We start from the raw sequence: 25014 nt of genomic DNA, 5'->3' as shown, positions 1-25014 counted from the left end.
CGATTAAGCTACGCTGGATGCAATGTACTTGATGTAAACGGTGAGAGAACTATTTCTGACTCATCCCTCCTGCTAAACACGATCGGCAGGAGGATTCGCACGTCTATACTGTAATGCAGAATTTAATCAGTCACTGGTGGCTGATGAGTATAACACGAATCGAAGATGTACTTCGGGATTCAACAACTAATCTGGCAGCCTACTGTAAAGACACAGATAATGGTACAAGCATCGAAGGGGTTGCGCAACTTCGGTGTTTGATTTCGTAGAGCTTGTTAGGGTTAGTACGCCTTCCCCCGCACACCGTCATGAGGAAGCGCAACCGGATTTCGGAGACGCCCGACAAGTGATTACCCACTCTCACGTCGATGTCAACAACGTGGAGAGCATGTGATGCAAGAGTACTCATACTCGTCTAGATGATGTTGATGAGACGGTGGTAAAGATTGCGTTGATGCAGAAACACTGGAGGCGGAAACCCAGTCAGACAGCCCTGCTCATTCACGTAAGGCTCTGAAATCGCACACATCATGCACCAGACAACGCGGCTGAACTTCGAAAAAAACGATTAGAATCTATACACTATAGTCTAAGACTCATGGTTCTTATACTCATTAACACAGCATTGGACTGTTAGTGAGGCGCATACCCTCCCGCATTAGGATCATCAGTAAGCACAACGTAGAAGCCCAAGGGACAGAACAAATCACTTTGCTTGAACGTCAACGTGGTGTCCTCAGAACACAACGCTCCACTGACGGTCACCTTGCCGATACCGGGAGGGATTCCACACGGCGCACCGTTGACAATGTAGCTGTTGCCTGGCTTTATGACTGGCGGCGGGTTCGGTGGGCTTGGACCTGGACGCGGTTGGTGGTTGTATGTGGTAACGCCAGCCTCTGCACCAGCATTGATGTCGTAACCGGTGAACGTAAATCGGCCAGGGCCCTTGAAGATGAAGAGTCCGGGTGCTTGGATGAGAGAGGGGAAGTCGAAAACGAGGTTGCAGATCTTGCCCTGGGTAGCGTCGGAATCGAGCTCGAGGTTGAAGATCGTGCATTTGTCTTTAGGGGTTACGGTTGCCCATTCTGTGGTCGGATATGCTTTGTCGGGATTCTTTGCAGATATAGGGACGAGGGCTGAGGTGGAGATGCTGTTGCCCTTGGGGAGTTTGCCGTCAGGTTGGGCAGGGTTTGTCGGGCATTTGGCGAAGTTTTTGAGAACGCTCAAGGTGCGTGGTGTGATGTCGCTTGGTGCCAGTGTAGCTGGAGCAGCGAGAGCTGTAGCCAGGAAGGCTGAGGCAAGCGTGAAGATCTTCATGGCGAAATGGCTAGTATTAATTCCACAGCTTCAAGAGATCGATGTAGAGATACTGTGTAGCCTTCGAATCACAAAGAACGCGTAGTCTATTTCGAGAGGCTCGCTCACTCATTTTATACTTCGTCTCTTCTTCATACCGTTAAGTCAGCTTGTCGTCGCCAGGCTGGCTCGCGCATTGGCAACGACAATCTAACGTTCGCGTAACGATTGTTACCCTCGTCTACCCCTTCAAATGATGTCAAGGCCCATCCGTCAAAGGTAAGCTGACAAGCGAACATTCCTCAATTCCAACAACGGCTTCCTCGCTCCCATCTCCAACTCATGCGATTTGCCAGAGACGCCAGGCATGGCTCGGCAGCCTTGTAGGTGAGACGTGGCTAGCGAAGTAAGCTCTGTATTCGGACACGGCTGTCTTAACTCTGCATTCACCCTCGTAGAGTCAGAGAGGCCTAGAAGACGTATTAAAGGGCTATTGGCAGATGGTCGTTTCACACGGCAAAGGTTGTCGGAACCCCACCTTTTATCCGTCGATGCAAGTATTGAGTAAGCCTTCCCAAGACTATTGAAGGCGTCTTAGGTGTATTAGCCTGATGTCGGTATGTTCATTTTGAGAACAGTTTGGGGATGCTCAGCTGAACGCCACCACCTCTTCGGATGCAATCGGCAGGGCATGGCTAGCGTCATGTGTTTCCATGGTCATGCTGCAACACCTGCATCCAGAACGTAGGCTGGCGCGAACAGAACCCGTGGAAAAGACAGTTCTAAATGCTCCTAGTGCCCGCCTGGTGCATGCCGATCTCGCGCGATCTTCGACGAGTGTAGAGGTGGCGTTCGCAGCGCAGCGACGGCCCACGCTTGATGAAACCGCTGTGGCTATCGAAAATTAGTTCGTAGCCCAAACATAGCTCTCAAGCTACCCTCTGGAAGGTTCTCGCGATGCTGAACTATGACCGATCGAGAAGAGGTAGTCGTTGACGTCGGTACGAAAAAGAAAAGTATGATGTTCTCAGTGAGTCCACAGTAAAAGATGGATGGCATTGGGCTGTCCGACAGTCTTGCGTCATGGTGTTGCACGCTATGCCATCACAGCAGTTTGATGTCACATGTGGGCAGGCGTAAGAGTTGTCTGTCTGTCAGGATGGCTGTCTGTAGCTCGGTGACGACCAATAGTTGACGTTGAGATACAGCTCCGAGAACTCATCCGCACGATGTAGATTGCGAGCGATGAGCCGGCTCACGGTAGGGATACCAGTACGCTTAGAACATTGTTTCATCACTGAACAAGTCACGATCATTGCATGAAGAAATTCAGTCAATAGTGGCACAGGAGAATGTTTTTCAAGTTCAATTCCGACTACACCCTCCCCGGACTAATTACAATTACCCTTTCCGACACCAAGGATATTTACTATGAAGTGAAACCTATCCTCAGTGCAATGTATCGTGTAAAGTCATAGCATGCCCGTGGGCATGCTCAATTGAAAGTTATGACATTTACAAGAAGAAAGCAGCGAAAGCACCAACACCGGCAACGAAGCCACCGACGTTGAGAGCAGAGGCAGCACCAGTGAACTCAGCAGGGGTGGAAGGCTTGACATAGCCACCGGTCTTGGTGGGGTAGCCAGTGCCAGCAGGAGGAGCACCAGTGCCAGCAGGGACAGAGGGGTAGGGGGCACCACCGACGGGGACAGATGGGTAAGGAGCACCGCCGGTGGGCTTGCCAGCACCGGGAACAACGGGGGTGCCGGAAGGCTTACCAGCACCGGGAACAACGGGGGTGCCGGAAGGCTTACCAGCACCAGGAACCACGGGGGTACCGGTGGGGTAGGGGACGGTGACGGTGATGGTGGTGGAGCTTAGGCAAGAGGTGGTCTCGGCCTCGGGTACCTCAGGGGTCTTGGTGGACTCGACCGGGTACTCAGCAGGCTTGGAGGGAGTGCCAGCGGGGTACTCGGCGGGAGCAGAGGGAGTACCAGCTGGGTACTCAGCAGGCTTGGAGGGAGTCTCAGCTGGGTACTCGGCGGGAGCAGAGGGAGTGCCAGCTGGGTACTCGGCGGGAGCAGAGGGGGTGCCAGCGGGGTACTCAGCAGGCTTGGAGGGAGTCTCAGCTGGGTACTCGGCAGGCTTGGAGGGAGTGCCAGCGGGGTACTCGGCGGGAGCAGAGGGAGTACCAGCGGGGTACGCGGGGTACGCAGGAGCAGAGGAGGACTCAGCAGGCTGAGCAGGGTAGGCAGGGTAAGCCGGGGCGGCGGGAGTGCTGGCTGGGGCAGCAGGGTACGCGCCGTATTGGGGAACGGCGGCAGCAAGGCCAGCGAAGGCAGCGACGGCGATAGTGTAACGCATTTTGATTGATGGGTATATGAACTTGAAACGGTAAAGTTGGAAGTGTTGGTTGATAGAGGTTGAGGTGGTGGTGGGAGAGAGTTGGCGAGTGTGTGTTATTAATGATAGTATTAGTTGGTAACAACGAATGGACGACTCGAAGGTCAAAGGACTTGAAGCTCGAAAGTTTGGCTGTGAAGTGAAGAAAAATAGCAAGGCGACCACGCTGCTATGATATATACCGTAGGGAGATTACAGCACGGTAGCGCGGACCGGAAACAAATGGCCACTGAAAGGGGGGCAACAGGACAGGCGACAGGGGCGGAAGCATCTGGGCGCTGCAAGTGGTCTGGCGGATGTCAGGGCTAATGCAGGAACCAAGCTGGCCTGCCGCCCCGCTGGCCACTCGTAGGACGTGCGTACCTGATGCTAAGACCAGATCGGCAGGTTGGCTGTGGAGGGCTGCGGTGGCTTCTCGTGTTGCAGAAATGAACGGGTTGCGTTGGTTGCTCAGTCGAGACTCTGCTGTTGTTATCTTGCTGCACACAGGCCGAAACCTCCAGGCCGGCGGCTGTTGTTCTAATTACGCGCTATAGACGGAAGAACACAACATCCCCATTTCGAGAGCATCGCGAGGCACGTTAGTCTTGACGGCCTCTGCTCGGTGCGCCTTCAAGCTCTAAGTGGCGATCCTAACAGGGTATCTTCAGGGGCGTCCTTATCGTGCTGCCCGTTGAACAGAGGTTCTCCACCGGGACATGGGGCATACAGCAAAGCCTCTGGAGATCCTTATCCCGAAATAGTGTTTATAGCATGTCAGTGTTGCAGAATCTGCAGGGTACGTCAGCTTTTGTTTAGTTTTGCAAGCATTTTACGGTGCCTTTCACGTGCGCGTCAGCTTGCTACAGCAAAGCATCCCTTTCGGCCTGGTCGCATGCTAGAGACGTCACCGAATGCTCTATGCACCGTCTTCACGCCGGTGCCGGCGTTTGCACGACCGAACGGTCCTTTGTGCGAGGCGCCGTGGCCCCAGAATCGACGAAAACATTGGTGAGGCCACTTTGCCGAGGGGTGGAGATTAAGCATTAGCTGCTTACGAATACGGTCTAGCTGAGTTCTGCGCTGTCCCCTTTCGTCTCCACTACGCCTTGTCCAGCTCGACTTTCATTTCGGCCGCACATCCAGCGCCTTTACGCCGGCCATACCTCACGATCCGAGTTCTGCATTTCGTCATAGTTGCTGTTGTGTTTCATCAGCCAGATTGGTCTTTTTGCGCGCTTCAGCCTCCACAGTCATGGACGCAATTATATGCTGCAACCGTTTCGGCTGCGATGCATATTGACCGCCTCGCATTCATTTACATGTGCCGCTCACATGTATTCAGCCGGAAAAACTCCGGTAGGCATCGGCGACAACACCCAGGAGGCCCTTCCAATCGCGTTCTCCGCTGCCACATAATCAATGTCGATCATATTGAAGCGCACGACTTGATCAGGCTGATGATAGCGCGGCTTTATCGGAGCGAGATAGGGCGGTCAGTCATTCAACGTCGGGAATGGAATCATAAGGCGAGCAGCTTGCGATTGGTGTCCTCAGCTCTGCCTCGTGACAGAGAGGACCCACAATGTCGTTTAAACACCAGTCGGCATTTGATTTGGTTGTGAATGCACTCTCCTACCGCCGCTGCCCTTCTGACAGTGTATGAACATCCGTTGTTGTATCTCCTCATATCTTCCTTTCTCTTAACCAGCCCGCTGGCTTTACGTTCGTGCAGTTTAGGACTCTGGTAGTCACAACTGGCTGTGCCCACTCGGATCTTTGGAAATATTACTCTGCGGCATGGAGATCTCCGGCTTCTGTGCACCTCACAACCTGTCAGCGTACCATCTGCATCCGTTACATCACCAAAGGAACGCACCAACAGGAACTCCCTTAGAACTGGATCTATCGCATACAGCTGGACCTTTCACAATTTCCACCTCTATATTGGTTTCGCAAGTATAAATCGCCTGATGTGTGCGCGTTGTTGCCATCCGCAATAAATGATACCCAAGCCGCGCACATGGAAAACCTCCGCATGGAAAGGGTTTTTAGCCAGGGAACGCATCTTCCAGCTTACATCATCCTAGAAGCCTTGTTTCCATTTCTTGTAACGTCGAGAAAAGTTGGAATCTTGACATGTTGAATGTTGCCCGGGTCACACCTCCCCTTACATCCAGCAACACTATCTGCATAGAATGGAACCACAGCTACTTGCTTGTCTCCATGACGAGGAGGAGACTTCCTACGTATTAGGTGGCAGTACAATCTCCTCGAGCACTGTTTGCCGACAGGACCCAGTGATGCCATGGTAAATACAAGTCTGTCTCCGATGCCACTGATCCTAAGCTGTTAACGGCAGTATTTTAGGAGAACATACATCAATATTTCCAATTTTCTGTATTCGCCCAGCTATCGTTGGGTTCTGACTCAAAGCTGAACAAGTATTGTTAACCGCAACTAAGAATGGGTAGTACGAGTCTGTTCGTGAAATTTACGTTCAGAATTCATAATACAACTCAGGTACCCAAATCGATCACGATTTTTCCAACGAAGTGCATTCGAGATCCAAAGTGGAGATCTGACGCCAGAATATCTGGAACAGGGTAACGAATTACCAAGGTTACGCTGCCGTTCACACCAATGACCAAACATCCTCTACACGATATGCGCAGCAGGTGGATACCATGGACGTTGCTATCTACTGGAACCCGTGGTACTGCGATGACCCATTAACGACAAACCACTCATACTTTCCGCAACATATACCATATACGTACACAAATTTCGTCACGAATGAGAAATACTGCACAAACAAGGAACTGGATACCATGTTCGCACTCTGAATACCCTCCACAGTCAATTTCCACCAATATTTCTTTTTCGTACACATCGAACACTACCACAACTCGTATGCACCATGGCACCTTCACGAATGCCCGACGAACCATTCCGTTTCCTAGATCTCCCCAAAGAGCTAAGACTTATTGTGTACGAAAATCTTCCTCGAACTGTCGGTAACACAACAATAAACCTCTCCTACGAAGACTTGCCTCTGCACTACAAGCGGCCAATGTCTTTCTTCACTCTCATCCACCGCAGCACTACTATTTCCATTCTCTGTGTCTGCAAGGAAATCTACGCAGAGGCAGTCGACATCATCCACAAAACTATCCGAAACTTCATTCTCGAGGCATCACCCAAGATTGCAGGCACCTTGCAACCAATTCACCTCTCCGACCCCCTAGGACCACTTATGAGAGCTACTGCACGCGACTTTGACCACCTGCGCAACAGATTCGGCTTCTCTCGAGATGGCAAATCTATGATACCCGTACTGTCTCACGACGATCTTATTTCTGGATGCTTATACCTTGCCATCCGGTACTTCGATTACGATGAGTTGTATGGATCCCAGCAACACGCTGCCCCAGGGAGTCTTATCGACTACAGGAGCAAAACACCCTTGTTCCTAAAACACCTTGCAGAAGCCCGAGAAACTACGGCTGAATGGGACATTGAAGACTTGCCAGAACAATTCTACAATGGACCGGCGTTATTCCTACCAGGTAGTCTCAAAGCGCAATTGCCCTCGATCCCGCACGATAGCGCGTGCAAAGAGTCAAAACGCGCAATAAACACTTTCATCACCACGGCTTCGATACAGCTACTCTACCACCATATCAAGCGAGTCTCTGACTCTGCGCTCGGAAACCCCTATATTGAGTTTGTCAATTATTCCCCGATACACGAACAAATGATTCGGTCCATTGACGCATCACAACGCGAAGTCCTCTGCATGAGACGTATGCTGGATGCTTTCAACGTTGCAGATCACCGCTCCATCTGCTACGACTTCGGCGTCCATGTCAAACTCTCGGGGTACGTTGTCGTAGAGGAGGGCCAGCAGCCGTGGCTAAAGCAAAATGCCATTATGAGGTTGCCGGTGCAAGGATCTGATTCGAATTTTCGGGGTTGGGAAAGACTCGAAAAGCCGATCGATGGAGTTGGCGGTGTGGCAATCTGCCGGGAATCTATGACGAAGGAGGAGTGGGAGGAGGGGTGGCTTGCGAATGATTTTGAGAATAAAGCTGACTTTCATGATAGCCATAACATGACTTTTGCTACCGACACTGCTATGGAACTTTGATAGGCTGCTCGAGGTAGCGCACCTAGCCGGTTACTCACTATGCATATGGCGATTAGTCAACGTTGATTTGGCTGCGACAGTGTGTAACACTGTGTCGACATCGCTTAGAAAGAGAATCATAGCTTGATACCTTTATGTCATCCTTGATTGATTGCCATATGCATGACGAGTAACCGAAGGTCTCACACAACCATTTATGGCTCTTCCTCCTCCTCCACTTCTAGAATCTGAAGTACTGCGCTTGCTATGTCCGTCATGTGCTGGTGACATGGAGAAGTTAGTCGTGAGAAAGGCACTTTCACAGCTCGCATGATGCTTGAAAGGAGTTGTATTCGATAATAAGGAAAGAGACTGATCGCTACTCAGCTAGAAGAGACACCATCTTTGAGCTTGTGAGGAACACAGCTTGATCAGCGCGGAACTGTCTGAATGAACATGCTAGATCACAATATCCTGCAGGCGTTGGAGTTTTGTGATGAGGGACAGCCGTCGATAAGTTTCCAGTATCACCATCACAAATGGTCAAGCAGCATATATACGTAACAACCTTTCAGCGTACTCATACTATATTCGCACAGGCTAGACATACATAAGACACATGTGCCTTCCAAGCTCACTTGACAGGAGCAAGGATACAAAAAAGACAAAGCCCTGATCCAACGCCATGCTAATACACACGTTTCCACAGTCATAGCCTGTGGGTGCAAAAACCATGCCCATCCTGATCAAATAACATGTTGACACCCTGTGTGTCATGCCGCAATGCCCGTAAAAACGCCAATGTACGCCTGTTAACACTGAAAAGTTATACCTAGCCTAATAGGTAGGTGCTGAGTGGGAGTCCAAAGAGCACAGTGAAGCCGAAAGACTTTCTATGGGCTCACTTGATGCTGTCTCAAGTCTTCATCTTCCCAAGGAAGCCATCGAGGTCAAACTCCTCTTCGTACTGCTTCTCGTCCCAAAGGTCTCCGAGTTCATCCAGGAAGCCCTTCTTGCCCTTCTCTCTCAGCGCACCCGTGGCGTCCACAGCATCATTCTCATCGATGCCCGTGCGGTCGTCTTTGGCGTTGCTGGGTGGTGCTGGCAGTGCGGCAGGATCGTTCGAGTCGGCGGAGACATTGAAGAGGTCAAGAATCTGATCCGTTTGCATGGATTGGAGACCGGCGTTTTGTTGGTTCACGACAGTCGAAGCGATGTCGATCTTGAAGCGTTGGAGACTAGAAAGATTCGTTAGTGAAAAGTTCGATTGCGTACTGTGTGAATATGGGGACTTACTTCAAGATCTTCTCTTCCAAGGTACCACGCGTCACAATCCGGTACACATTGACGACCTTCTTCTGTCCAATACGATGCGCGCGGTCCATAGCTTGGATGTCTTTCTGCGGGTTCCAATCGTGCTCAACGAAGATGACGGTATCGGCACCGGTCAAGTTGAGACCCAGACCACCGACGCTGGTTGTCAGGAGCAAGACGTCGTACGAGGGATCGGTGTTGAACTTGTTGACAATTTCCTGGCGCTTGGTAGCTTCGACACCACCATCAAGACGCATGAATTGCACGGATGGAAGTAGCTTCTCGAGCACGTTGTGCTGGACCATATCAAGCATCTCCTTCATTTGGCAGAAGACAAGGGCACGATGCTGAGAAACAGCCTCGGGGAGATCGCCATTAGCGGCGGCGGACTTATCGCTCACAACGTCGGATGCACCGATACCGCAGTCGACAAGCAGATCCTTGAGAGCGCCGAGCTTGGGTGCATGCATGATGTCGTCGATTGTGGTGTTGTGCTTCTTGAGATATTGCTGTGTAGGCTCATAGGCCTTGTTGGTGGGGCCCTTGACCACAAGTGAAGGTGAGTTACATAGCTTCTTCATGTACTGTAGAGCCTGGAAGATGTGTTGCTTGCTCTCGCGGTCAGCATTACCGGCCTTGGACTGAATCTCCTTGCCTTGACGCTTAGTGAAATCGTCGAAAAGATTGCGCTGCAACTCAGACAGATCACAGTAGTAGTTCTGCAGAATCTTGGGTGGCAGGTCGTCCAGCACTTCTTCCTTGAGACGACGAAGAAGGAAGGGAAGCACCTGCTTGTGTAGAGCCTCGATCGCCAGCGCACCCCGTTCTTGCTCCTTCGACGAACTCTTAGCAAACCGGGAGGCAGCAATGGGCTTCGCGAAACGTTCCTGGAAAACCTTCTCCGTACCAAGGAAGCCGGGCATGAGGAAGTCGAAGAGTGACCACAGCTCAAGCACGTTGTTTTGAATGGGCGTACCCGAGAGGATAAGGCGGTGATTCGACTGGAATTGCTTGACAGCCTGGCTGGTCTTCGATTTGGAGTTCTTGATCAGATGACCTTCGTCAAGTACGCAGTAGTTCCAGTTGATAGGCTTAAGAATATCTGCGTCATTCCTGCAGATATCATACGAAGTAATGACAATATCCACCTTGTCGAGCTGGTTCCTATGTTGACCACGAATGGGCGGCGAGCCGACGTAGGCTACACAGCTAAGGAAGGGTGCATATTGCCGGATTTCTTGCTGCCAATGACCTGATAGCGTAGGCGGACATACGATGAGAGATGGTAGGCGTCGGAAGTTTGGATCGCCAGTCTTGGCGAACTCATCTGCACGGATGTGGTGATCACTGGCCACCATACATAGCGTTTGCAACGTTTTTCCGAGACCCATGTCGTCACAAAGAATACCATGAAGGTTATATCGGTTGAGGAAGGCCAGCCAGTTGACACCTTCTTGTTGGTATGAACGGAGCGTCGCTTTGATACCGACAGGAATCTCGAAAGGCTCCACCTTCTTCGCATCGAGCATTTGAGCGACAAACTTGCGCTCTCGGTCTCGGCCCTTGAGAAGAGAGTCCGGAAGACCGGGTGGATCGGGAATACCTGACTCAAGCGGTACGAGCTTGACGAGCGTGGCAAAGCTGGTTGTAGCCAGTAACCGGACATCGTTGTCTGAATCGCTCATACGACCAAGAACAGGAGTAATGAGGAAGATGACGTATGGCAGGATCGCATCTTCCATGACATGGATGAGATGATAGATGCACTCGATGGCTCCTTGACGGCCATGCACGTTTCCACCGTCGCTGATGGTTGGTAGCACGCTCTCGACAAGCATCGTGACACCTTCGACAGACATGACGCTGCAGATGGTGGCAAAGCACTTGGCAGCTGCATACCGCAAGACGTAAAGCTTGCTTTGGAGAGCCTTGGCAATGAGTGGAAGCAGATCCTTGACAAAGCCCCTCACACTCGGGTGGAAGCTGCCGACCAGGGCACGTAGAGTCGACAAAGCATCAACGACTTCTTGGCCAAAGACACCATCTTCATTGAAGATGTGCGCTGGAAGTGTGGCCTCAGTAAAAGCATCCTTGATTGGTCGTTCGATCAGATCCTTCAAGATAGGGACCTTGTCGAAGATCTCAGCGCCGAAACTCTCGACGACTTTCTCCAGACCTTCTCGAGCACCGCGCTTCGTGATCCTAGCAGCTCGCGACTCTTCGGCGAAACGAGCAGCATCCGGGTGGTCGCGTACATCTTCATCCTTCTTGAGAGTGAGGATGCCTGTTTCGATGTGTGATTGTCCGGCAAACTCGGGTGTTTCGGCTGTCTCCATGCAGTAGAACTTGACCAGATTTCCAACGACTTTGTTAACTACGCCAGATCTCTTGGCGTTGACCAAGAAGACAATGTAGCCGGCGACGGCAGCAGCGGAGCGTCTCTGTAGTTCAACGTTCTCTTCCTTCTTAACGCTATCCATCATAGCCTTGATAGGCGGCGATGGCTTCTTCGGGGGGGAGTTAAGCGCCACTAGTGCACCGGCCGCAGCGGCCTTGATACGTACATCGCGCTCTTCCTTGATGTCCTTGGCTTCTTGGATACTCGATTCTACCTCCTTGCGCGCTGTTTCCAGGTTCGTTCCAGCGACCATGCGGGCTGACGGCGTCATTCCCTTCTTGAGTTTCTCATACTGTACATTAAGCAGCTTTTCGGCATCTGCGACGCCGAAAGCATAGTGGTTTGCATTCGGCATGCCCTGAACAAGAGCAGCGATCGTGGGGAGATTTTGTACATGTGCTTCGTGGAAGATGCTCAGTAAAGAGTGGCACTGCGTTCGAACAATCTGCAGCTTCGGTACCAAGTCCTCGTAGGCAGCTGGCCTTTCGCCCTCGACGATAGGCAGCAAGGCCTGAACGAATGATTCGGCCAAGGCATCCTTGGTTGCCAGGTTCTTTCCGAACTCTTCAATGATGATTGCGGCTGTCAATTGGGTTGAAGAGTTAGGGGAAGACATGTGCTTCAGTAGTCTAGACCTGAAGGTCTCAAGTCTCAACTCTTCGGGCCAAGCTCCCATTGCTTTACCAAGAGCCTGTGCGGCAGAGGTCCTGGAACGGATCATCACGTCCGCTCCGATGAGTTCGAGATCACCAGTTATCATGTGTCCATCGACGTTGTGAGACTGCAAGGCTGGAGTAGGTGTTGACATGTCGTCTTTTCCGTGACGAGACTTCTTCCTCTTCCTCGCCGGCTCGCCGCCATCTGGCGGAGATGACTTACGACTCGGCTCAGAATCTGGTGGTGGACCCATAGCTTGTCCAGAAGGTTTGATGAGTAGTGACTTATTCAGCGATATCGGATGGCGAGAAACTCCAATAGGCGTTAGAGTGAGGGGAATGACAGCATCCAATATAGGCTCCATATGAACGGCCAGCTGACTACCCAGGGTCTCCACAATGGCGTTCCAAAGCTGGAGGGAGAGCTTCAATACGCCTTCGTTGCGTTCGAGCAGAATGTTCTGGAATACGAGCTGCAGTGCCTTGCTATCAACCCAGCTGTCTGCACCTCCGCTCTGGATGTTGAGGAAAGTGATCAGCGCACGCAGCACCGCCGCACGAACACTGGTGATGGTATGTCGTAAGAATGGAAAGAGTCGAGGCACCAGTTCGTGGAATGATTGGGTGGGGTCCTGTCGTGCGTTGGCTTGCATGGCTTCCAAAACTTGAGGAAAGCCGCAGAGCTTGGCCAGCAAATCCATGATGAACCCAGTACTGGCACTCAGATCATCCTGTAAGCTGGAGAGACAAGACCAGACTACATTCATCAGCCCTTCGAGTGCCTTGGGGCGCATCTCGATGAACTCCTTCGCGACAGGAATAAGGGTCGCTGCACTGATCGCTCGGACATCGTCATCAGAGTTGCTCAAACCGCTGATAACTGCAGCAAGAACTCCATCCAGTAATGTGCCGTCTTCGAGAAGTAGGTCATTTCTTACGGCGACAAGGTACCGTAAACCGATCATGCCACCTTGACATAGAGCCCAGGGTGCGCTTAGAGGGTTGGTATCGAGGGGAAGGTTGTGGTTGATGATTAGGCGGTTGAGGACCTGGAATGTTGCAAGGACGTTGTCGCGAGACATGTATTGCAGTAACGAACCAAGGGCTTGTCCAGCGGTCTCGCGTATGGGCGCGATGGCATTATCGCCAGTAAAGTCTGCAAAGCGATCGAGCATGAAGATGCAGATCATACGACATGCTAGATCATTCAACCATCGCTGATTAAGCCGATCGTTCTCAGTCCGACTGAGGCCTTTCCGTCTGCCAGCACCACCGCCATGGATGCGAAGAATCTCTCGAAGACCCATGGCTGCACCATGACGTACCTCCCAAGTGTAGTCAAACAATTCGACAGCGAGATATGCGCATACACGCTCGAACGGCCACTCCAATCCAGACTCTTCAGCCTCGGTCTGAAAAGATGACTTCTCTGCTACTGGTGCACCCTTGAACTCTTTTACAAACTTCGCATCGTCGTCCCCACCGTTGCGTTCGAGCGAGAAATAGTCATTCATGGGCTCATCCTCGTCTCCGTTTTCTGACTTTTCAAATTTCAGAGCCACGGGATGTGGGCGTGCAGGAGTCTCGACAAGTTCTGCTTGCGAGTCTTTTCGTGAATTTGAGTTGAAGTCGACGACTTGGACTTTGTTGGCACCTCCAGCAGCCTGCCTCTTGTTCTTGCGCCTTAGAGCGTTTTGCTGACGTTTACTGAGTCCTTTGCCATCAGGCGTACCCGCAGTAGGGGATCCAGCAGTGTTGATGCTATCCGATCGCGAGATATTAGTGTCTATGCGATGCATGGCAGGCGTCTTGGGGGCGGGTGTTTGCGGCATCATCTCTTGAGGTGGTGTTAGGTCCTCAACCCATGCGCCTTCAAAGCCAAGACGCTTGAGAAGGGTGCTCTTCTGGTACTCCAATCGTTCAGCAGGATCCATGGCTGCGAGCTTGTAGTCATGCTCCTTTGTTCCGAGGGAGGCAAGGACTTTGCCGAACTTGAGGATGGAGGGCAAGTCAAGGGTAGCAAGATCCAGCCCGTCGGTAAGAGGTGGCAGAGTGCTGTCGCCATTCTCCTCTTTCTTGACGAGTGCACCGTTGCTGTCTTCAGGCTTGACATTCCCATTAGACTCTGACTGGTCTTCCGGTTTGACAGACTCATCGGGATCCTCGGCGTTGGGGTCAAACTTTTCGGCATTGGCGGCGATGCCTCCTATGGCCTTGGCAGCAGCAACTCGAGTTTCCCAGCTTTTTGATCGCAGATAGGGAATGACTCGAGTAAGAAGATTAAAAAGTTCATCGGGATGTTGTTTTTGGACGTCGGCTAGCTGGTCGGCTGCTGTGTTTCGGATTAATGCTGTGCTGCCAGTCTCGAGAAGCCTTGGCGTGGGTTAGCGGGAGCCAAAATGTGTAGAGTAAGCAAGGCTGTAGAAGCGAGGTAAACCTGTCGCAAAAGGCTGCAACTATAGTTTGATCGAGCTGCGAAGAGCATGCATCATGTTACGACCGGGTACACTTACGTTACGAGACGATCCAATCTGGTGGCACTATCAAAGCGTTAGCGCGTCATGCATGCATCGATGCGATATGCGACATACCTCATGTTTGCGCCGCAGTATTAACGATGGGGCTCGCAAATGGAGCGCAACCAGGAGAATTAGAAATTACTAAGCGCCCGCAGGCGTGGCCATTGAAGCACTGCGCACGGCAAATGATTTTGGGCTGTGTAGTCAGAGGTGTGTATGCGAGTCACGTGATGGAGTGGTAACTCGATGCGGTGCCGGGAGCGCGTTCGGAGAAGGTGGGCTGCGGGCCTATCTAAGAGAATGAACAGGTCATTAAGTAGGCTGGATCACCACCAGGAACGGGCTAGTAGCCTGGTCCGTGCGTCCCGTTTCAGGGAGCAGAGGGAAATTTTTGCAACATCAACGGCGCCGGCCAGAGTGATGCATGTGCAAACAGAATGCATGTCCTCGCTGTGAAGGTCATGTATCGATTATGAGACGTATTTTGATGATTATCGCGTGTGGTGCGATGAACTGTGCCGGTCGCGACTTCCTTTGACAGAGATGTGGTCTCTGCACGCTAGCCGGATCCATCACCGCCTCATATGTACGCACCAACGCGCCTGCTCAAAGACCAACTTCCAACATCTCCACTCCTCCACCTACTCGTAATCATATACGATGATCGCATTTGGCGTCGCGTCACTTTCGCGACAGTACTTTGCGCACGCTGTACGGGACACACAACGCCCGATCTTATCGTGACTCTACGCGTCTTGTTGTCACCAGGCTAGGCTACCATCATCATTTCTGACAGCAAGCCAGAGCTCTCCGCTGCCCTGGTGGCTTGCAAGGCTGCCCACCGGGTAAGCCCTTGACCACTTTTTGACCATCACAGCAGCCGCAAACAGTGCAGCCCTTTCCGCGTCGCTCTCTGCCCTGTTCGACGGGTTCGAGATATGATATCCGTCGCAAGGCGGATGTACCGGACTAGACCCAACCTCTCGCTTGGATTGATCTACATGAGGCGCTGGAGCTAGCGCATACTTGCATCGACATATCTTCTGGGGATATCATTCTTCTATTTGCCTTACTTTTTTCTATTGATTATTCTGTCTTCGGGCCCAAGCGCTCTCCCATGGAAATGCGACGTTTTCCCCGCATCACTTGCGTGTTCAACATGTAATTTCGATGTGGAGCCCAACGAACGCAGGCCAACGCTTTTTGTGCTACGCGAAATACCCTCGATGTCATTGGTACCGTGCCTGTGGCTGCAGACAGCGGTCCGCGACGCGTCCGTGCCTCACCACTATTTCTGTTCGTAAACAATGCGGGAAGCTCTAGCGCAACGCCTGGATCACATTCTCGAGGGAGAGTCAGGAACGTGTGGTACACTAGAATATTCATCATCGTGAGATTGTGTACCGTAGTATCACTTCACCAGTCCAGGCCGTCTTTGCTGCCTGCCAGCCATCGTGTTGGCGCGTGACATTACAACATCAACCTGAAGTCCTGGCCTTACCTCATCACCTCGTCATTAGGACATGCGATTGGCAGCTCATTCTTTTTCATAACCGTGCTCACTTCTTCTCACTCTGTAGTCGACAGAAGAGTACACAGTCACTCCGCATGAGGCCAGAGTGAACATATATCACAAGATCGCGAAAAAGAACATGTGAACCTTCTCTTCTTGTTTAGTGTCAAATACAGCTATTTCGATGTATTAGAAAAGAGGCACTGGGAAGTGTAGGAGATTGCTTAAATACCCCATACCCCTCCATGGTGGAAGCTGATAAACCTTTGATCTTGATCGGACGAAACTGTTGCATCCAATATACGAAGAAGCTCGTTTTTTCGGGGTTGTATCATCAACACGATAACGCAACCTAATGGTATACATTATTACCTGTATGTCATATCATCAGCGTAGATCACTGCATATACCTTTAGGGTACCAATACGCTTCTTTACAATCGTAGTATCATTCAATTACAATTCAAATATGACTCTCCTTTCGCTATCTTCCCATATCACGCACTTGCACGTCATCTAGTCCTCATGGCTGTTCAACTCCGCTACCCGTGCGATAGCGGCGTCAATGGCTCTATATTTTACGTTAGAGCATATCTTAGGTTAAGGATGAGGACTTACGCTGTGTCAGGCGAATTGGAGAGCAGTAGAATCTCCAAGTCGGCCGTTGCGGCAGCGATGCACGCTGCAAGGGAGCCCTGGGCAGGCCGACCGTCTCCATCTGCTTGTCCCTCATTGTTCTCCAGCATTGGACCAACATTACCCTCTGCGTCTTCTCCATGTCCATCCTGTTCGGCGACAGCGAGATTGTTTGCAAATTGTGCACGGTTACTAGCAGTACTCATTGCATTTAGGTGAGCTAGGAGTTCCTGAGTTGTGGCGTCCGTCGGCGCGAAAGCGTTGCGCCTCGGTCCACGAGCTCCATTCGATTCATACTGAGTAGTGACTTCATGGACGATGGCATTGTTCTTAAAGTTCTGCTTCCAGTACAGCAGATCAGGTCCCGGACCCTTGACATCAGTATTCTGATTAGCGATATACAGGCTCATGAAGCCGTCGCGGAAAGCCGCGTACGTATCGAAGCCTTGATAACGCATATAATAGCATAGACGCAGCGCATCCTTGGTCTGTGGCCGCTTGTTTTCCGCGGTGTCTTCTGTCCAGCGGAAAGCTTGTCGGGGAGTGAGCGTATCGGATGCGTGGATCCCTAGGTAGTGCAAAAGCTGACATTGTACCCTAACATACGGCAGGGTTCTTACGGTGCCCTTGGCCTCATCTGCTTCGTTGTAGGTGGTCTTGGGGAGCATGGAAACGAGCGTTGTGACGGGTTTCCTCGGCCCTCGCTGCCCTGGTGTGAGGGCTGCGGCAGTATTGTCGCCGAATGTGGGAGGTGTAGTCATGACTCTAACGGGTGGCACACGTGCTTGACGATTGTAGCTTGAGGTCGTTCCGAGCTCCTCCAATTGTGCAAGAGATCTCTCAGCTTCGGCTTGTAAACGAAAGTTTTGTCTATCAAGAGCTGGGTCGCCCGTGGGAGAAGGTTCATGATAGCGGCGGAGAAACTGTCGAAGGCATCGAATGCTCTCGTTGAGTGGAGTATGGGCGCTGTTGGTGTCGGACATTTGGAGTGATAGTAGGTATGTTTATCTTATTGGGTTGTTTAGCCAAGAAAACGATGGACCGTGCTGGTAGCAGAGGAAATACGAGCAGGCGAGGTGTAAGAGATTGAATGAGCAATTGGGAGTGAGAAGTGAGAGGAGGGAATAAGGAGCGCCAAGAACTAACTTGTGGCTGGTGGCAGGTACGAAGAAGCGCTGCTTCGTAGGAACGGTGAAAAGCAGGCAGTGAGTGAGGAAAGTGCAGAGGAGAGCAGAACCTGCATGAAACTACATGAACAAGATGAACGAGGCAGATTAGAAGAAACTCAGACACACTCAAGAGAGACCGGATGAACCTAAAGAAATGAAGGCTGTTCATCGCGAGAAAGGCACAGAGGCACACGATACAGACTGAAGGGGGTCGATACGGCATTAAGACGATAGCTGAAATCAAACTTATCCGTACGATGAGGATTGAAATTCTTGTAAAACTTCCCACACTATGGTCAGCATCTTATCCATAATGTTTCCATATAGTACACACAGAATACTACGAGCGTATACCTCTGGGGTACCTTTCCTAGAGCAAGGGTAAAACTCAGAAAAAAACGTGTTCCTTCGTAAGTAGAAGCACTACATCGCCTCGTCCTGCTGTTGTCTAGTTCTGGCATGAGCAGATAGATCCGCATCAGACAAATCGACAGTAGACAGCCAGATCCTCAAGAATCGGGAGAAGTGAACGAGGAAGAAAATGCGAGTATCAATTCGAAGGAATACGGGGAAATGGTGGCCTAAAGGGTAGAACATGCTGTCCAAGTGTACTAAACAACCTAGAAATGTTAGAATTCACATCAACCTTCGAAAGAAATTGGACGTGTACCATGATATCTCAAACGGGTGTTCGTAGCTGTGGCTGCGAAGTACCACGCTGGGCTATCGCGATTCGTCCGTGGCCACTCATCGCAGCAGCTAGACGATACAACTGCGGTACTGTTCAGCTCACTTCTGTTGATTATTCGCTATAGGCTGTGTAGTAATCTACGCCGTGCTCAACATGCGCACAGTGCTATCATGGCATGTATGTGTTAGTCGTGATATCCAGCTGCGGCCAGCTGCTAGCGTCGCTGAGTATGACCAGTCATCGCACTTCGCAAAACCAGCCTACACAATCTCAGGCCCTACTCACCAATCATGCCGAGCGCACCAGACATCCAGAGTCCAGGCGCCCTTGGCCCTGCGTCGATACTTGAATGGCGGATGCCCAGTCAAGAGATATGTCCGATGTGCAGGTTTCCACGCGGGACGATCACTCGGTCTCGATTCTGTGGTTCAGATGACGTATAGCGCAACACCATCTTGCGCAACAACCCTGTCTACATGCCACCACAGCGGGCCACAAACTTGTAACAAGCACCGTGCAAGTGATCGAAGATGAGATCACCGCTGGCGCAGATGGCGTACACGCGGGATGTGCAGGTGGAGTATATATGTTGGCTGCCTGATCTGGGTGTTGACTTGCATATGCAAATACCCACAACCTGAACATACCCTACGGACATATTACATTGCTATCCATACTTTGAATAGAACCCACACAGAGTACTATCGCCCAAGATGACAGACCAAAACAAGGGATCGCAAAAAACCTACAAGCAAGCCGCAGGAGAGTACTACAACCAGAAATACGAGACATGGATGCCATGGATCGAGGACCAGTACCTGAAGTGGTTTACCAAGGATAACAAGGCTTCTTATGCTACCAAACGTATGTGTCCTATACGCTGCCCGATCATGTCAAATCGCGTGTTACTAACATTCCACCTCATAGAAAACCTCGACAAAACCAAAGTCACAGGCGTATCCCAAGTCGACAACCTCCAAGACGGCGTAAATGGCCTCGTCGGCGGCCAAATTGGCAAAGGAGGAATCGCGCAACCCCTCGGCGATGCTGTCTCCAAAGAGGGTATCAACCGTGCTGAGCGGGGCGGTAAAGATGACAAGGGCAAGCCTATCGAGGGACAAGGCCCACTAGGAGGCTATGGCCAGAGTGCTGCCGATGGAGTGAAGGGAGGCGCAAGCAGTGTTGCGGGAGGGGCTAAGAGTGCTGGAGGGTACATTGGAGGTATGTTTGGTGGCGGTAAGGGAGAGCAGAAGAAGTAGGAGGGAGCAGACGGACGATGATATGATACCATGATCCATAGGATCGTTACTTTGGACGGATTAGACTGAACGGTTTTGGCTGGGCTCATAATTATGGGTTTAGTCCTCGGCATTTATAGTAATACACGTATACCCTCCAATTGTCGTTGCGTTGCGTCGCTTATGGATTCGAAAAAAAATAATCTCCTTCAGATCGTTAGAATGTCAACATGGAGGGTCTCTCCACTACGACGCAACATGCGCATCTACATCCACCACAGTCCCCTCTCCCTCTTCCACTCCAAACAACTTCAGACAGTTCCCTCTCTTGAACATCCTCGCACAATCCACCGCATTCGGCTGGCCCTTCTGTACATCCGCGCCCCCTTCATACAACACCCTAACAACATCATCATAGCCTTTGAACACCGCCCCCGCAATAGGACTCTGGCCCCTCCCATTCAGCACATTTGCATCCGCGCCGCTATCCAAGAGCATCTTCGCAGTCTCGGCATTTCCGTGATAGGAGGCTAACATGAGGAGTGTGTCGCCGGATGCGTTGGTAAGGTTGTTGGGGATGCCGGCGCTGACGTATTGGGAGAGGGTGGATGTGTCCCCGCTGCGTGCGAGGTCGAAGAGGCGCGCTGCTAACTCGAGGGCGGCAGGTGGGAGTTCAGAAGGAGATCTGGAGTCGGGTGGTGCTTGAACGGCGCCGTCGGCGTCGGTTGCGCCTGTGCCTGCTGCTTGGGCGGCTTGCTGGCCGTATGATTCTTCATAGGATGGCATCTTCTCTTCTCTCTGGAATGGGTGCCGGTATACGACGTAAAGTCAAGTTGGAGAAGGCGATGGTGTAAATTGGGACTAATGGCAGATCGCCTGCTGATATGTCGTTTTACATGGTGAAAGTCTAGAGCGCAGCCCAGTAAGAGTAAAGGCGCAGTTAACCATTTCTTGAGCGTCGATGACGAAATCAATCCCGGTCGCGCTTTCCGAGCGGGAAACGCGCTAGTGGTCGTTGCATCGTTTGCTTGGCGACGATCGCGACTTCCCCAGTGCCGCTCCATTGTCACAACTATACCAAAGTCGACAGTTTTCACCACAACTCACATTACTGTGACGCCACAAAATAGAGCACGATAGCCGTGCCAGAGCTGCGATCATGGCATCACCACCACACATCCCACAGCTCAACGTTCCCGGCAGTCGCAAGCGCGGCAGCATATCCTCACACTCTGGCGCGCCCACGAAAAAGCGCAAACCCTCTAATCTACGCAACGCCTTCTCACCAGATGCCGAATCAGTCGGTGGCTCGCCGCGCCAATACTCGCGTTCACCGTCCGTGGAAAGCAACATCACCACATCAGTCGTCAATGGCGCAGGAGGGAAGAAACGCCGGAAGAAGGGTGGAGACGGAGGCAGTGTCGCCGGTTCGAGTATAAGAGGAGGCAAAGGTGGCGACGGAAGAAGTGCAATCGGAGGAGAAGACGAAGATGGCGACGGAGGAGAAGAAGTAGAAGACGACGATGATGACGAGATGGGCGAGGAGATGGGTATGGAAATCGAAGGCGGCATGAGTGTTGAAGCACGAAGGAAGCAAGAGAAGGAATACGAACGGTATGTTCCACCACCAACCCTCTGCTATTCAAAACCAGTTTACTAATTGCAAATCCCGACGAGTAGTATGCTAGAAGACTTCATGACCCCCGCCCAAATGGACCGCTACGCAACCTACCGCCGTATTCGCCTCAAACGCGAAACCGTCCGTAAACTCGTCAACCAAACCCTCTCTCAATCCGTGCCCCAACCCATCATCATCGCCGTAACGTCCTACTCGAAAACTTTCATCGGCGAATTGATCGACCGCGCCCTCACCGTGCGCGACGAATGGTCCGCCGTCCGCACTCACCTGCCCAACCCAAACCTACCTGGGCCCATCCTAAGTCAGAGCTTAGTCCGACCAAGTGCGCATATCAAGGACGACAGGAATCGTCCCACCAACTCAGACATTACGAGCGCTGGATGGTATCCTGGACAGGTTGATCGGACGGAGAGTCTATGGAAGGAGGTAGAGAAGGATGCTAGTTTGCAGGATAGGTTGAAGGCATGTGATAAGGGGCCGCTTACACCAGCGCATCTGAGAGAGGCATTGAGGCGGTATAAGAGGGATCGTGATGGTGGAGGTGCTGGGTTTGCGGGTATGAGTTTAGAAGGGGTGGAGAGGACTATGGGGAGGACGGGTGGGAGGAGGCTGTTCAAGTGAGGGTACATTTCTTCATCTCTTCCATCTCTTCACAGCTGCTGGGACTTACTTGGGTGCCATGGCGATGAGGACTATTCAGCATAGCGACGGCGTTTGGGTATGTGCATTACTAGCATAAGATTACATCTTCGTGAGGTGCTAAACAAAACCTCATTTCAGGATTAACGATAATGCAATATCATTGCTACCACAAGCCTCTGCTTAAATACTGTGGAGAGTAATATCAACGCAACGGAGAGGGACAAACACCATAGTTTTTTGCAGGGTCTTTGCGATATCAAGTAGTCATGAATATGAGTGGAAGTGAAACCTTCTCAAGAGGCATTTTGTGAAGAGCTACATTTATCATAGCTATTCATCATTCCAGTCCATCCCAACCGAAGAGAGAACACCTTAGGAAATCATAACGCTAATCAACAACCATCTAGTTCTCGTGGAGGAGGTCGAGGAAGGTGTCTGCAGCAGGCTCGGGCTTGCTGGCCTCGAGCTTCTTCTGGCCCAACTTCTCCTTGGAGAAGGTAGCAGCGTATGGGTTGAGGCGGAGCTGCACCTGGAAGTTCTTGAGCGGGTTCTTCTTTTGTACGACACCACGCTTGGAGACGGCTCCACCACGGACGGGGCGGAGGACCTTCTGGACGTCGCTGGAGTTGATGATCTTGCTGAGGTCGGGCTGGCTCATCATGTTTGATGGGAGGAGGTAGTCCTTCTTGAGCGCTGAGGGCTCAACAGTGGATCCGTAGACCTTGTCGAGAGCGCTGAAAGCAGATGAGGTCCAGACGATGAAGCGGCCGAGATGACCACCGGGGGCGAGCTGGAGAAGGTTCAGGGAGTAGACGGATGAAGTCTCGACACCTGGGATGTTGCGGAAAGCAAGGACGAGCTCCTTGCCATCCTCCTCGGGGTTGTAGATGACGAGGGGTCCACGGCGCTGAGTGTGGCGGCGGCCACGGAGCTTACCCTTACCAGCGCGGAGCTTGCGCGAGTTGCGGGCCTTCTCGACATCAGCACCAGCACCGATAGCCTTGAGCAGAGCAACGGCAGCGGAGGTCTTCTTGATGGCGGCATCAGCGAAAGCAGTCGATGAGATAACGAGGGGAACCTCAGGGACAGTGCTGATGGCGTGACCGCGGGCAAGGAGAAGAGCAGGGCTTCCTGAAGCAGCGAGCGCAGAGGCGGTAGCGAAACGCTTCTGGTTCAGGTTGATCTTCTGGTGCCACTTGCGCCAGACCTTGGTGGGAGCGAACATGCGACCGGATCGGCACATGTTACCGAAGGCAGCCTGACCAGCACGGTGAGTACCTCCACCAGAGACACGGGGGATACGGGCGACAGCGCGACCAGTACCCCAGGACTCGGCAGAAGTTTGGTGACCAGCCTTCTCGGAGCTACTTGTTGTTAGACTGAGTAGTTGTGCAGCGCGCGAGGTAGGCTTACACAGCGTATGGCTGACGGCGGTTCTTGTTCATGCCAGTGTGCACCGCGTGGACGATGTCAGGGCGGATGGGTGCCTGGACGGATTGTTAACATTGCTCAGAGAAGTCCTTGTAGTATGAGGCATGTGCTCCGGAGGTACAGCAGAGCTGTCGAAACACGTTGTGTGTCTTCGGGAGACTGAGAGGAGCCGGCAATGCAGAAAGTGCGAGTTTTCGCAACAATCTCATGCCCGCACGTCATGGGAAGAAATCCGCAGTATTCCAGCACAATGCGAGCACTACCCGCTGCCTTCCACGTCCTCGCTCTTTTAGGTGTCTTCCCATGTATGCGTTGCTCCAGCTGCCATTGTAGCCTCTCTCAGTCTCCCCCTCCGATTGTGGTTTGCGTGTCGTATCGCGAAGTTCGAATTGCGGCGGAACTGACCTTGAAGACATTGGGCACGGGGACGGTGTCCTTGGTGGCCTCGCCCTTGGCGGAGACGACGGTGACGGTTGGCCTCGACATGGTGGCTGTTGTGTATTGACCTGGTGGTTAGTTGTCGCGAAAGAAGATTCGAATCGTCAATGTTCTCGCTGAATTTCGACTCTCGCTTACCACTGGTGGTGTGGCGCTAGCCGTTTTGGGCTTGGCGTCATTCGTCGCTGAGCGCCAGCATCTGCAGCAACCGCTACGAACCTTGAAAATAACTTGTAGTTCGAAGTTACATATTTGGAGATGTTCTTCTACCTGTCTAGCTCTAGAGTGGTATGTTGGACAAAAAAAAACACCAACGATTGCGAACATGTCAAGGATTCATCACTAGTCTCAAGACTGAGTTCTTCGTAGAGCAGGCAAGACAAGTCGACGGATTATTGTTAACATAAAAACGGTCGCCACGAGAGACGAATCCTTACTAGACTGCACATGAAGAGTTTTGAATACGCGTACGTAGGAGCTGCAGATATTGTAATGTATAGTTCCTTCAACGTGACACACAGTTCGTGGCTGAGATACATCTCTAGTACCACCACTAATAAGTACCGGCTCTGGCGTCAAAACTCGTGATTTTGGTTGAGGTTTACGGTTCATAGCGTATCAGATCACTGTGACCATTCACATCTCATGACCTGTCTAGTATGTCTTTGGTAGTAATTTGGCATTAGCCGAAGGGTGCATGGCATAGATGTGAGTTTTACCGGTAGTCAATAACGACGACGCTATCTTCATCTCTGTCATTGTTCATGGCATGTTGTATAGTTAAAACCAGACACAGGACTAATTGAGCACTCTATGCGCGTAGTTGTACATGGTGACGTGCTGCATTTCAAGTATTAGTGTCAACATAGGGGCGCATTAAAGTAATTTGGCTATGTTGAGAATTCAAGTTCAAGTCGACCA

The 25014-nt window shown here is 51.7% G+C and overlaps 9 protein-coding genes across 9 annotated transcripts; 3 read left to right on the top strand and 6 right to left on the bottom strand.

Moving 5' to 3' along the window:
- Positions 1-633: 633 nt before the first annotated feature.
- ALTATR162_LOCUS9671 (uncharacterized protein) lies at positions 634-1320 on the bottom strand (the record flags this gene model as incomplete). Its single annotated transcript, XM_043317305.1, has 1 exon — positions 634-1320. The coding sequence occupies one exon, from the start codon at positions 1318-1320 to the stop codon at positions 634-636; it is 687 nt and encodes a 228-aa protein (XP_043173240.1).
- A 1494-nt stretch (positions 1321-2814) lies between these two features.
- Positions 2815-3663, bottom strand: ALTATR162_LOCUS9670 (uncharacterized protein; the record flags this gene model as incomplete). Its single annotated transcript, XM_043317304.1, has 1 exon — positions 2815-3663. The coding sequence occupies one exon, from the start codon at positions 3661-3663 to the stop codon at positions 2815-2817; it is 849 nt and encodes a 282-aa protein (XP_043173239.1).
- Positions 3664-6601: 2938 nt separating this feature from the next.
- On the top strand, positions 6602-7831 carry ALTATR162_LOCUS9669 (uncharacterized protein; the record flags this gene model as incomplete). The annotated part of the gene is made up of 1 exon (XM_043317303.1): positions 6602-7831. The coding sequence occupies one exon, from the start codon at positions 6602-6604 to the stop codon at positions 7829-7831; it is 1230 nt and encodes a 409-aa protein (XP_043173238.1).
- Positions 7832-8726: 895 nt separating this feature from the next.
- On the bottom strand, positions 8727-14774 carry ALTATR162_LOCUS9668 (uncharacterized protein; the record flags this gene model as incomplete). The annotated part of the gene is made up of 4 exons (XM_043317302.1): positions 8727-9048; positions 9107-14551; positions 14692-14718; positions 14770-14774. 4 exons carry the CDS (start codon positions 14772-14774, stop codon positions 8727-8729), a joined length of 5799 nt encoding a protein of 1932 aa, XP_043173237.1.
- Positions 14775-16725: 1951 nt separating this feature from the next.
- ALTATR162_LOCUS9667 (uncharacterized protein) lies at positions 16726-17828 on the bottom strand (the record flags this gene model as incomplete). Its single annotated transcript, XM_043317301.1, has 2 exons — positions 16726-16780; positions 16828-17828. 2 exons carry the CDS (start codon positions 17826-17828, stop codon positions 16726-16728), a joined length of 1056 nt encoding a protein of 351 aa, XP_043173236.1.
- A 1590-nt stretch (positions 17829-19418) lies between these two features.
- Positions 19419-19964, top strand: ALTATR162_LOCUS9666 (uncharacterized protein; the record flags this gene model as incomplete). The annotated part of the gene is made up of 2 exons (XM_043317300.1): positions 19419-19569; positions 19633-19964. The coding sequence occupies 2 exons, from the start codon at positions 19419-19421 to the stop codon at positions 19962-19964; spliced, it is 483 nt and encodes a 160-aa protein (XP_043173235.1).
- Positions 19965-20189: 225 nt separating this feature from the next.
- On the bottom strand, positions 20190-20729 carry ALTATR162_LOCUS9665 (uncharacterized protein; the record flags this gene model as incomplete). The annotated part of the gene is made up of 1 exon (XM_043317299.1): positions 20190-20729. One exon carries the CDS (start codon positions 20727-20729, stop codon positions 20190-20192), a length of 540 nt encoding a protein of 179 aa, XP_043173234.1.
- A 373-nt stretch (positions 20730-21102) lies between these two features.
- Positions 21103-22203, top strand: ALTATR162_LOCUS9664 (uncharacterized protein; the record flags this gene model as incomplete). The annotated part of the gene is made up of 2 exons (XM_043317298.1): positions 21103-21557; positions 21624-22203. The coding sequence occupies 2 exons, from the start codon at positions 21103-21105 to the stop codon at positions 22201-22203; spliced, it is 1035 nt and encodes a 344-aa protein (XP_043173233.1).
- A 424-nt stretch (positions 22204-22627) lies between these two features.
- On the bottom strand, positions 22628-24141 carry ALTATR162_LOCUS9663 (uncharacterized protein; the record flags this gene model as incomplete). The annotated part of the gene is made up of 3 exons (XM_043317297.1): positions 22628-23588; positions 23638-23711; positions 24061-24141. The coding sequence occupies 3 exons, from the start codon at positions 24139-24141 to the stop codon at positions 22628-22630; spliced, it is 1116 nt and encodes a 371-aa protein (XP_043173232.1).
- Between the last annotated feature and the right edge of the window lie 873 nt (positions 24142-25014).

The sequence above is a fragment of the Alternaria atra genome (genome assembly GCF_907166805.1).
Source record: "Alternaria atra isolate CS162 genome assembly, contig: 30, whole genome shotgun sequence".
Lineage (NCBI taxonomy): Eukaryota > Fungi > Ascomycota > Dothideomycetes > Pleosporales > Pleosporaceae > Alternaria > Alternaria atra.
The sequence above is the reverse complement of the archived record's forward strand: the minus strand, read 5'-3'. Positions and strand labels throughout refer to the sequence as shown.